Source organism: Petromyzon marinus, chromosome 12 (assembly GCF_048934315.1).
Source record: "Petromyzon marinus isolate PM22_M1 ecotype Great Lakes invasive population chromosome 12, UKy_Petmar_22M1.pri1.0, whole genome shotgun sequence".
Classification (NCBI taxonomy): Eukaryota; Metazoa; Chordata; class Hyperoartia; order Petromyzontiformes; family Petromyzontidae; genus Petromyzon; species Petromyzon marinus.
The window spans coordinates 5,002,045-5,014,050 of NC_133678.1; the positions used below are offsets into that span (position 1 = coordinate 5,002,045).

The window sequence follows — 12,006 nt, forward strand, 5'->3', positions numbered from 1 at the left end:
GTTTGCGTGTGCATGTGTCGGGGAGCGGTGGTGCAGCGGTTAGCGCGCTGCGCTACAAACCCGGCGGCAGACTCGAGTTCGATTCCTGCTCACGGCCACAAACACCACCGGTAACGATTATCTGAATCGGTTCTGGGCCTCCCCTTCCCCCCCCCCCCCACTAGGTCGACTCAGCCTCAAATTAGTACCTGGTACAGCGTGTAAAAATATCGCCACCGGGGAGACAAAGGCGGTCGGGCGTGGTGTTCGCCACCCAGCCCCTCGTGTGCCGTGCCGGCCTTTCATATGTGCTCACGAACAGCACTTGCTCCAACAGTCTGTCAAGGCTACACGGGGGGGATCTTTGTCTTTGGTGTCTGCCAGTGGTGAGCAGCAGCGGCGCGGTGGTTAGGGCACTGCGCCACGAAACCCCGGCGACCTCAATCCCAATGCCGCTTTCAGTGACCAACATCTGAACTGCTCCTGGGACCCTCCCTGGGTAGACGACTCGGCCTTACACGAGTTACTCGGAACGGAGTGTGAAAACATCGGCACTTGGGAGACAAAGGCGGTCGGGCAAGGCTCTGGTGACGCCAACCCCCTCTCGTGCGTCGCAACAGCCCTGACACCCACACAGGGCATCATTTCCTTCGTCACCGTGGCAGGATCTTATTGTGGTAATTCTGGCAAATCTGGCAATTCTGGAAAATCTGGCAAATCTGGCAAATCGCCACGACGAAGCTGATTGTAATCACCGGCGAAACGTCACATTACTCAAATGGTAAATGTTGTGGGTTTACTCTCCAACACAACCGTTGTGTGTGCTGATGCAGTGATTGATTGTCGCGTTTTGTGTACGTGACAAACGTTTACTGATTGGCTGTGGCGGGTGGTGGTGGGTTAACGACACGTTTATATTCACACGATCTTACCTATACAACCTTCATTGTGAAGGATCTAAGGACTCGGAGCTTGGGCTGGCTCTTTGCCACTTTCTATTGGGATTTTTTCCACGAGGTGCGTTGCTCGTTAAGAACTATAGGCGCCACTTTTTTAATTAAACATCTGACCCACAAAGGGGAGTGCTGAATATTTCACCGATTGTAAGTGCTCAGACACCTGATTGGGGGACATTCGCATTGAAATGTGGCTTTGGGTTGTTCCCTGATGAACCGAAGCCATTAAACAGTTTTATTTTAAGGCCCCACTGAGCTATATAGCTATTTTTCTAAAGCGACCTGGCCACAAATTATAGCTCAAAGAAGTGGCTTATCACGTGGAAAAGTATAGCAGCAGCCAAATACTATAAGCGCATGTTTATAAAAGTGGAGGGGAAAAACCGGAGGACCCGGAGAAAAATCCACGCGACCACGGGGAGAACATGCAAACTCCAAATATCAGAATCAGAATGTTTAACTCCAAATTTACAGGCATCAGTTTCGGGTTTGAACCAACGACTTCCTGTACACCAGGCTAGGTGGTTCACATCTCGCCTCCGCGATGCCCTTCATTGAACCCTTGTATTGAGTGAGCGCAGAGTGAGAATTATAAACAGGCCCGGGGCACGATTTATGTCAGGTGTTTAAATATTTAGGCATATATCCGTCAGCACACTGGTCGGCATTTGAGGTGCACGGACTGTTCTCTAAATGCGTCCACAGCTTGTTTTCCCAATCCACTGCTAGACGAGGGCCTCCCTAAGACTGTTACGGATCGTAGGAATGGTATTTATTTATTGATTGTCCAGTACTTTGACCACGCTGTACATCGCAGGTTGGTGAATGCAGGGGGCGTACAAGCGCGGTAGGAGAAGGTGCGTCGAATTGTCCTCTCCTGCCCACCACAGAAGCCCCACGGTCCGATAAGAGAATCTGTTTTCATCTTCTTGGTTCTTTCGGTAAAGTCACGTAGAATGAGAATAAAACAATAAAACAAAATAAGACAATAAAATTCTCACGACGTTTCGGCCACAACACAAGTAGCCTTCTTCAGGTGAAGGAACAGAACTGTCGGGACGACAGCGCTTCAATGAATGAACCAAGAAGATGAATCCTTACCAGTCACAAAAGCTTTAAATCGAAATAGAATCTGTTTTGTGCATTGGCGGTCGCACATCCCAGCGCTGTCCAGGGCCAATTCCTCTCAGCTTGGGAGATCTGGTGATGCGACGCGCATTCTGTTTGGTTTGGTCACAGGCAAATATATGCACACCAACCCTTAATAAAACACGTAGGCTTTCGCCACCAATATCATCTATAATAGAGGTTTTATCTTCTTTGGTTCTTTCGGTAAAGTCACGTAGAATGAGAATAAAATAATAAAATAACACAATATTATTGTATTCTCATTCTACGTGACTTTACCGAAAGAACCAAAGAAGATGAATCCTTGCAGTCACGAAAGCTTCAAATCGAAAAATAGAGGTTGTTTTGGGGTTAGATCGTGTCGTTAAACTCGCCACCACCCGGCACAGCCAATTAGTAAGGTTTGTCACGTAAACAGAACACGCCAATTCGTTACTAGTAAAGCACTAACCGGTGTGTTGGAGAGCCAAGTAAAGTGCTATAGCTCCAGTGGCTTCCTAATATAGGAAAAAAAGAGCGTTCCAGACGGCCGCAGACGCGCATCTGAACGCGCGCGATGCGGTGACCGCCTTTGTTCGATGGCCAGCAACCAAAACGCTGCTGCTGCGAGGATGACCACCGGAGTTTGCGTAAAGGTTTAATGCTCCTTGACGTGATCAGCAAGCTATTGTGGTTCATTTGCGGCAAGCACTTTGTGTGTGTTGTCTTGCATGGGCAGTTTATTTTTGTATCTCTTGATTGCCCTGATTGAGCTCTTTGTGGACAGAGCGGTGACATTTTTACACGGGGACAGTGCTTTGTGATCTTTCCATGAAAGGTGCGCGATATAGTAACATAAATTGGAATTATTTGTCACGAGGACAAAAATATGAAATCGTGAAATATTGATTGTGAGTGTCTGAATGGGGAAGTTTATTTCAAACACTTAGTCGTGGTAACATGGAATTTTATCGAAGGGAAACTGCACAAAGTAGGCAGGTTACGTTAATGTTCCGCTGCATTTAAGCGCTAGCAAAAAGCCAACGTTGTTTTGCGTTTTGTAAAAATAAATTCCGCCGTCACTATTTATGCTCACACGGAAAAAGCCAAGACTACAAATAAGTTAGCAATGATTCTGAAGGGTCAATAGGCGAGAAAAATAAATATAAACATTTTCGTATCTCAACTGATGCTCTCTCGAGCAATCGCTCTTCGTGACACGTACCCAGAATTGCAATTGGGGACGCAACCGACCGCTTCTGGAATTGCACGCAATGCTAAAATCAAAATGTCTTTTGTCCGCAAAAAAAGGTTCACGTGCAGGTAATTTCCATTAGCCATGATTGTATCCATGCACGTGACTCTTCTTTTTTCTTGTTGTTATGGAAAGCAGAGCTTCTGTACAATGGAAATGTCGTTTTTAACCGATGCATCATAGGAAGGCTCTCTACGTTGAATGAACTAGGTCGGATTTTTTTAAAAATAGATATTTTTGTTTAAACGTTCCGAACGGCCATCGCGGGCCACTCCGCGCAGGGCTTTGGTTTGATCCATTATCGAGAGAGAGAGAATATACAGCCTGGCTGTACACGGGTGACTTTCCATTAACAGAATGAGATTTTGTTTTTACTCGTCGTAAACTTCCCTAAACCATCGCCTAATAACAAAAAAACAACAACAATAATAATAATTATACAGTGACAAATATAAGTACAAAGAAAACGTTTTCCTTGCTAAATAAATGTGCGGGAATACCCAGCTTCTTTTTCATCATCATCATCATCATCTACAATATCGGCCATGCTTTATCTACTGCTGGATAAAGGCTTCCCCAAGCCGTCACCATCTCTCATGGAGCTGCGAGGTAACAATCCACCTGATACCCTGCACACCAAACTCATTTTTGTTGCCACTGTTCACCAGCCCTTCCAGCAGCAGAGATCGCTTAATTTTCAACACGGTCAATTGATATGATCTATTTATTAGCCTGCACTTGGGTTGGGATACATCGTAAGGAGCCACAGTGGCCAGAGGAGGGCCCACAACAACGAATACCGCCATTCACCACTAAGTGGCGGTGACATCAGCACGGCGCTTGTGCCAGGCTAGGTGCACTTTAAGGCCACGTGAAGTGTCTGGAGGCTTGCTTGGCAGGAAGTCACGGGACAGACCCAGGTGCTACGGGTTGACCGACTTGAGATGACTGGCAGATGCACCAGCCGTGCCCTCTACTGCGCCAACTCGTCGGGTTTTATCCGCCCGGCGCTCCGCCCTTTGTTGTGAGGGCGACAATGCCACACACTCGAGTACATTCACCGCAGCAGACACGTGGAGCAATGGAATCAGCTGTTGTGCAGGAAGCTAGATGTCCATCTGCATCGTAAACTCGCGAGCAATGTCGACGGCTTGGAAATCCCTACGTCCAGCAGCCGATAGATCGCGGCGGATGAAGACGACGACGACAGCGGCTGCCACTCACAGAACGTATTTGACGAGCGGGCATTGGGCGTTGTCTCGTGCGGCCGAGACAACGCGCGCGCCCCGTGCCTGTAGACGAGAGACGAGCGGTGAGGTGGGGTAGGGGACAGGCCAGGTCCCACGGGGACTCCGGACGAGAGCGCTCCGGCTTCCTTCAGCGTCACTTCTCGGCAGTAGCGTAACGTAGCGGGGGGGGGGGGGGGGGGCAAAGCTACGAGTTTGGGGCCCCCTTGACGATCACCATGAGGTACCCCACGTGTTAAACAGACCGTGAGATGTGTTTTCAACAACAGTGGGTGGGGGAAGTAATAATAACAAAACACTTATTTCAAACGCGGTTTAAAACGTTTCTCTTATGAGAATGCTGAACGACGTGAGCTGGCAGGAGGAGCCGCGATGCAGAACAGCCTGGGCGGGTGCGACCGTGCGAGACGAATCAAATGTTGGGGCCTCCACCTAAAGCGATTGCCGCAACCCCCCCCCCGCCCCCCGGGCTGACGACGTTGCTGCTGCTACACCACCGTGTCCCCTGTCGAGGGCGGCTGACGGCGACTGCTGCTGCCCCCCCCCCCCAGTTACTCACCCCCCCACCCCCGAGTTACTCACCCCCCCGAGTTACTCACCCCCACCCCCACCCCCACCCCGAGTTACTCACCCCCACTCCCCCCCGAGTTACTCACCCCCCCCACCCCCCCGAGTTACTCACCCCCCACCCCCCGAGTTACTCACCCCCACCCCCACCCCCCCGAGTTACTCACCCCCCACCCACCCCCCCGCTCGGCGGACGATGAGCGGAGACCGGGAGTTTGAGTGCTGACGCAGCGCCGTGTACGTCTCGCGCCTGCGTGCAGCTGTAAGAGGCGGCTGGGCGCGTGTTGCGTCACCTTCATTATTCACGAGGTGACGGGGCCAGCGCTCGGGCGGGTGGAGGCGGTGGCGCAGTGGTCGGGGACCGCCGCCGGTTTCGTGCGCCCCGTGTGGCACGGCTGAACCCCTGCGGCAATGCGGACTCGCGGACGCTCGGCCTTCGAGTGACAAACTTGAGCTTCTGTCCGCGTAGGAAACGTCTGTGTGTGGTTTGGTTTTTTTTTAATCTTTCAAATATTTTTCGAAGAAAATGAAACGGAAAAAAAATTGCTCACCGCCAAAAAGTCTAACGAGGTTGTCAGGGTCACACTCGTGCAGTGCAGTTTCATTATTAGTTTTAGATGTAATAAAGATCAATTCACATCCGTCTTGGTACTGGCCTGCACGTTACGTCAAATGCCGCGACATCCGTCTGCTCAATTGACAACAGGAGATGGGATTCAATGCGGTTGGTAGACCTGAACCAAGCAGTGGTGGAAATTCCACATTCCCATGGCAGTGGCCAGCCTCTAGTTGGGAGACGACCGATATTGATTGGCTTCCTTCACAGTTCTTAAGTGGCACTGCCTGTACTTTTGTTGCAACCCTGCGAATACGCGCACTGCCCTCCGCTGCTGCTGCCGCCCACAGCAGCCTATAACACCTGTGTCGCGAGCACGGTCGTCGCACATTCAAGCATTGCCCAGCCCCCCGCCTGCTTAGCTTCCGACTTGGGGGCGCGTTCCGGGTGGCTTGGTCACAGGCGCACGCATGTTTAGGTGTGCGTGCGCGTTCTGTCTAAATGCCGGTGCTGCTCGGCCGTGTCGCATGCGGATGTACAACCACGACACCTCGCTGATCTCGTCAAGGAGCATAAACCATCACACCACGTGAACTCTGGCCATCGCAGCAGCAGCAGCAGCTTTTGGCTAACAATCGAACAAAGATGGCCGCCGCATCGCGCGCTTTCGGAAGCGCCTCCACGGACGTCTGGAACGCTCTTCCTTCCGATATTAGGCAACCGCTGGAGCTATGCACTTTCAAATAGAGATTGAAAGCTCATTGCTTTAGAACCGCTTTTTGTGTTTATTTTGTTGTCCTTCCCCCGCATCTCCGGCTCGTGCGGTTGGCCACGTGCGGTGCCGAAAGAGGTCCCAGGTACCGTACACACGTATCGGAAGGAAGAGCGAGCGTTCCAGACGGCCGCAGAATGGCACCTGAAAGCGCGCGATGCAGGAATGAAGAGACTGGATACAAACACGTGTGTGTGTATGTATGTGTATATACACACATACACAAACACGTGTGTGTGTGTATATGTGTATATACAAACACGTGTGTGTGTATATATGTGTATATATACAAAACGGAGATGGCGAGCGTCTCCACTCACGAAGTCAAAGCAGGCGTCGAGGGGGGGCCTCCACCCGTCGGCGGCGCCGTAGTGGCCCTCGCGGCCGTTGAGGCCTCCGCCGGGGTCCCCGTCCGGTTCGGCGCGCTCCGCGTACTGCAGGCAGCACGGCCGCAGGGTCTGTTCCGGCCCGGCCTCGCGGCCTGGGGCGTGGGGGCGACGAGCCGGGGGACGAATCACTCGACGTGCGTCTCTCTCTCCGCTCTCGCCGGCTCGGTTTAATCAGTGGCGTCGTCGTTATCGTTGTTGCCGGCGCTCCGTTAACCCTTTTCCCGTTCCGATGACGTACACGCATATACGTGTACTTCATTATAGTTTCTTCCTATTCCGTTGTGGCTTGGCTCTCCAACACACCGTCGTGCTGTACTAGTGACATTGGCAAGTTATGTTTACGTGACAACCCTTACTAGTTGGCTGTGTCGTGTGGTGGCGGGTTTTGACGACACATTTACGCGATCTAACCCAAAAAAAACCGACCCTATACAGTATTACGGATGATATTGGTCGCGAAAGCCTACTACGTGTTCGACGTGGCAGCATGAAGGCAGCCTCGACGAAAGCCCCGCACCAGAACATGATGTATGACATATAGAACAGCCATCATCATCATGGGCCATGCTCAATCCACTGCTCGGTGAATGCCTCCACAGGCTCCGCTGCCATCTCTCGCGCTCCTGCGAAGCAATAAAGGTGCGGTCGCTGCCCATAATTTACTGGGTCGTGTCGTGGAGCATGACAGCAGAAGCGCTACGACGGCTCACCCTTGTAAACAACGTCAATATGTTTTACAGCCCTTGGAAGCTGAAAGTTGTTGTTGTTGTTGTTGTTGTTTTTTCGTCTTTAAATGAAAATTGACGTTTGGTGAAAGAAGTTTTTTGCGAAAACATCACAGTCTCTCTCTCTCTCCCACAATGCACTGCTTACAGCGGCACTAAGGAAGGAATTTGCCGACAGCTGAATCAGCGCTAAACGTCGAAACGCATCTCTCACTGCACGATGAAGCCAGTCCCATCGCTAAGTGCCTGTGGCGAGTGACTTGGGACATTGCCCTTCGAATACGAACTTGAACTTTTGTCTGCCCGAGACAAATTTTTTAGATTCACATTTTCCTAGTAAATTAATGGTTAATTGTTCACCGGCAAAGTCTAATGAGGGTTCAGGTAACACTCATGCAATGCAGTTTCATGATTGGTTTTAGATTTGACAAAGATCGATTCGCCCTCATCTGTGGCATGGGTTGTTACCAAGCTCGCACGTTACGTCAAATGCCATTACATAGTCTGCTCAATTAACAACAGGACAGCATTCAATGCGGGTGGTAGACCTGAACCAAGCAATAGTGGAAGTAAAAATTTACATTTGGCGAAAAAAGTTTCGCGACAACTTAACTCTCTCTTTCTCTCCCACACTGCACTGCTGCAGGGTCACGAAGAAAGGAGCGCTAAACGTCGGAACGCTTCTCGAGAATTAATACTTAGACTATCGTTAAACACCACGCAGAACAAACACAACAAAAATCAACAAAGTCAGCCAAAAATTCCGAATGTCAACAACGCTGTCTTGTAAACTCACACTGGAACATCATGTCTGCAGATATTCATATACCAATTAAAGGGTAGGTGATTCAATGAATGGTTTGACTTTAGCGATTGTTCACTTCCATCTGACACAACAAACGGAATGACGGATTTCCTCCGAACGCGTTAGATTTATTTGGCGAAGCTGTACAAGCCCAGCGCCACAAATGTGGAATTAAACGCAAGTCAAATTGCGCAAAGGGAATGCACGTGGCTGAGCTAAAAGCACCTTGTGATCCTTACATTTTAAAGACATTATTATTTTATAAGTGACTTCCAATCTTTCTGGGAGTTATTCTCCTCCGGTAATCGAGCCGAATGTAATATATAGGTCATTGCTTATTTACTATCCTACATCGTTGGTAACAGTCTCGTTATTATAGTCATATAAAATTCATGTTTTATAAATACCCTGGCGCTGATTGGATGTCACGTGCCAAGTATTTGCGAGGGAACAAAAAATGACCGCAATGGATGATTTCACTTGGCCGTAATAATTTCACGTCGAGGTGGAAAACTGCGCCGAGGTCAGGGTGCCCGCGAACGCCTTCCAACCTTGGATTGCGACCTTTGTGGAAATGAAATTTTCTGAAAACGAGAGGCATTAGGTCAAGGTCAAGGTTATCGCGTTTGATGTGAAGGGGGGGGGGGGGTGGTGGAGGTTCGGTAACCTTATATGAAATCGCTTTCACCCCTGACTCCTGCTGTATATTTGAAGTTTGCGTGTCCGTCTCCCCGTGGTCGCGTGGATTTTTCTCCGGGTCCTCCGGAGTGTCCCTCCGTGTTTGGAAACACGCGTTTAGAGTATTTGGTTGCTATAAATTTCCACGTGATAAGCCAATTCGTTGAGGTATCATTTGTGGCCAGGTCGCTTCTGAAAAGAGCTTTTTAGCTCAGTGGGCCTTACCTGGTAAAATAATACGTTGTTTTTAGATGTAATATTCTGATGTTTTTATGTTTGTAAAATAAAAAAGCTGAGTTTACATCACGACCCTTGTGACGTTTGTTTGGATAATGTAACCATTCATTTAACGCGAAGCGTACCCTTTGATTTGAATACACATTGCAATATTTCATACGTGCGGCCGTGTGTGTCGAGTATGCAGATTGAACACTGCAAAACAAAATCTGGCCCATCGCGATTCACCACTCCCGATGATTATCCACGATTCTGGTTGATGCTGCGGGTTTTACGCTCCAACGCACCGGGCGTGCTAAACTCGTAACTCATTGGCACGTTTTGTTTACGTGACAACCCTTATTAATTGGCTGTGTCGGCTGGTGGCGGGTTTAACGACGCATTTATATTTAACCCAATAACGCCTTCATTGTGGAATTGATTCGAGACTCAATTGTGGTGAGTGTAGCGGCCTCTAGTGGCTGCAGGGGTCAGCCGAACCCATTAAGTGCAACAAATACCAATCGAAAACGATCGGTTCCTACGCACACAATTCGATGAACGAACAGCATGCATATATATTCTTAGCTCTTTCGGTAAAGTCACGTTGAAGAGAAACAATAATGATGACGACCGTTTGTGTTATGGTCGAAACGTCGTGAGAATTTTTATTGTTTTATATATATTATTATTTTATTGTTTCCCTTCAACGTGACTTTACCGAAAGAGCTAAGAATATGAATTACTGCAGTCACGAAAGCTTTAAATCAGCATGCATATAATTTTAATCCAATGAACGAATTGATGCGTTGTTACATGCCGACTGTACATCCATCAAGGTGACTTGCTGTTGAAAATCGACGTCAACAAAACAAAACGGAACGAAAGCTGAAAAGTGGACAGAGATGTATGGCTAGATGCATGCTGGAAATACACCGAGGGACAGAGAGAGGAATACATGGATCAAATAACAAACGAATATTCGATACGTCATATTGACAACTGCGAAAAGTAATTGGGCCAAGACTGGATAGGTTTATGTAACGGACGATGGCCTATGGAGGAGACTGATGATGGAATAGCTGAAAAAAGGGTGAGAAAATGAACGGGCCCAAGATTCGCGATCACCACGCAGACGGAGTTACGGGATCGGCGGGCTGAATTCGAGGCCATGACGTGGGAAGACCTCTTTTCGGCGGTGAATTCAGAATCAGAATACGTATTTATGCTGGAGGATTCCGACGAGCCATGAAGCGTTTTGTTTTCTTCACAGATGTCCAGAAAACGGATGGGGCACGGCTGACGATGAACTTGCCGCTGGTTTCTTTTTTTTGTTTTAAACAAATACCGGCCCATTGTGAGTCCACGTGACTCAAGTCATCCAGAAGCGTGCGGGGCGTCGTGGTGACCGATGACGCGCGGTCGCAGAGCCACAATTGTCCTCTTGCCGGCAGGCAGAGGTGGGTGGTGACGCGGGAGTGGGGGTGGAGGGATTCAAATACAGCACAACGGATATTTACCCCCCGCCCACCCCCTCCCCCACCCCCTCCCCCACCCCGTATGCAAGAACAATAGCTCACGTCAGGACAAGTCACCTTGGCAGTGACGTACTTTGAATCAATTGTGCAAGAGTGACGGTGAGCTATTGAAGTCGTGAGCCGCGATATTAAATGGAAGGCATGCACGGGAATCCATTCCATTTTTCTGATTGTGCCGAGATTTTTTTTCTTTCAGAGTATGACATGTGTTAATAATAATAAAGATCATTTATGGCCCTTCGTCAATCCACTGTCGGATAGAGCCGTACCCATGCCATTAGGGACATCACGGTGGCGAGATGTTAACTACCTCGCCTGGTATGCAGGAGGTCGTGGGTTCGATCCTGACCCTGATGCCTGCTGTATATTTAGAGTTTGCATGTTCTGCCCGTGGTCGCGTGGATTTTTCTCTGGGTCCTCCGTGTTTCCCCTCCACATTTATAATCTACACGCGTTTCGAGTATTTGGCTGCTATACATTTCCACACGATAAGCCACTTCGTTGAGCTATCATTTGTGGCCAGGTCGCTTCAGAAAAAGATCTTTGAAGCTTACCTGGTAAAGTGAAAATAGTTTAGTATTATTTCGTCATAGGGGTTGTTTGACTATACTTCCCCCAAGGTGGTTATAACGAGTTGGTGAAGAAGATGCCTGGGACCGATTAATATTTCGCTCACCAGTGATGTTAGCCTTTGCCAGGAATCAATCGCAGGTTAATGGGTTTATCGTGCAATGAGCGAACCGCTGCACTACCACCAAATGTTTTTCTCACGGTTATTTATTAAAATCTATTTGAGCAATGTTTATTATTATTATAATTTTCTCAGCGTGTATTCTGTACGAGCGGCAACGCAGCGCCACCAGAGGAAACAGCGCAGGCGGGGTCTTCTTCATCCAGCAGCGGATTTCCACACGAGGGACAAACCGACCTGCCGTGCAACAGCGTTTCATGCGTAGGGATACATTACATTTTAGTTTGTATTTCCATCACTGGAATATGCCAAATTAAGCGAGGAATCCATCCGCTAGTGGCCAGACTGAGACCGATAGGTTCACTGCCCTTGAGAACCCAGTTTAATTATGGCTTGGTGCCCACACGTGGAGCCAAGGGTCTCAGTGGTGCTGGCTCAGAGTCTTACGTTGTTGTAAACTTGTGGGCCACCTGCCATCTCCTGAATCAGGGACTTTGTTAACGAGTGACAAGATGACGCATTGTA

General features: G+C 49.0%; 1 protein-coding gene across 2 annotated transcripts in view; it reads right to left on the reverse strand.

Moving 5' to 3' along the window:
• The window catches only part of LOC116941643 (serine/threonine-protein kinase 3-like), a 146,975-nt gene that overhangs the window by 22,832 nt on the left and 112,137 nt on the right, over nucleotides 1-12,006 (reverse strand). For both annotated transcript variants that reach the window (XM_032952933.2, XM_032952932.2), the window contains one exon: nucleotides 6,760-6,920. In XM_032952933.2, coding sequence (XP_032808824.2) covers nucleotides 6,760-6,920 — 161 coding nt within the window. The remainder of the gene's footprint in view (nucleotides 1-6,759; nucleotides 6,921-12,006) is intronic.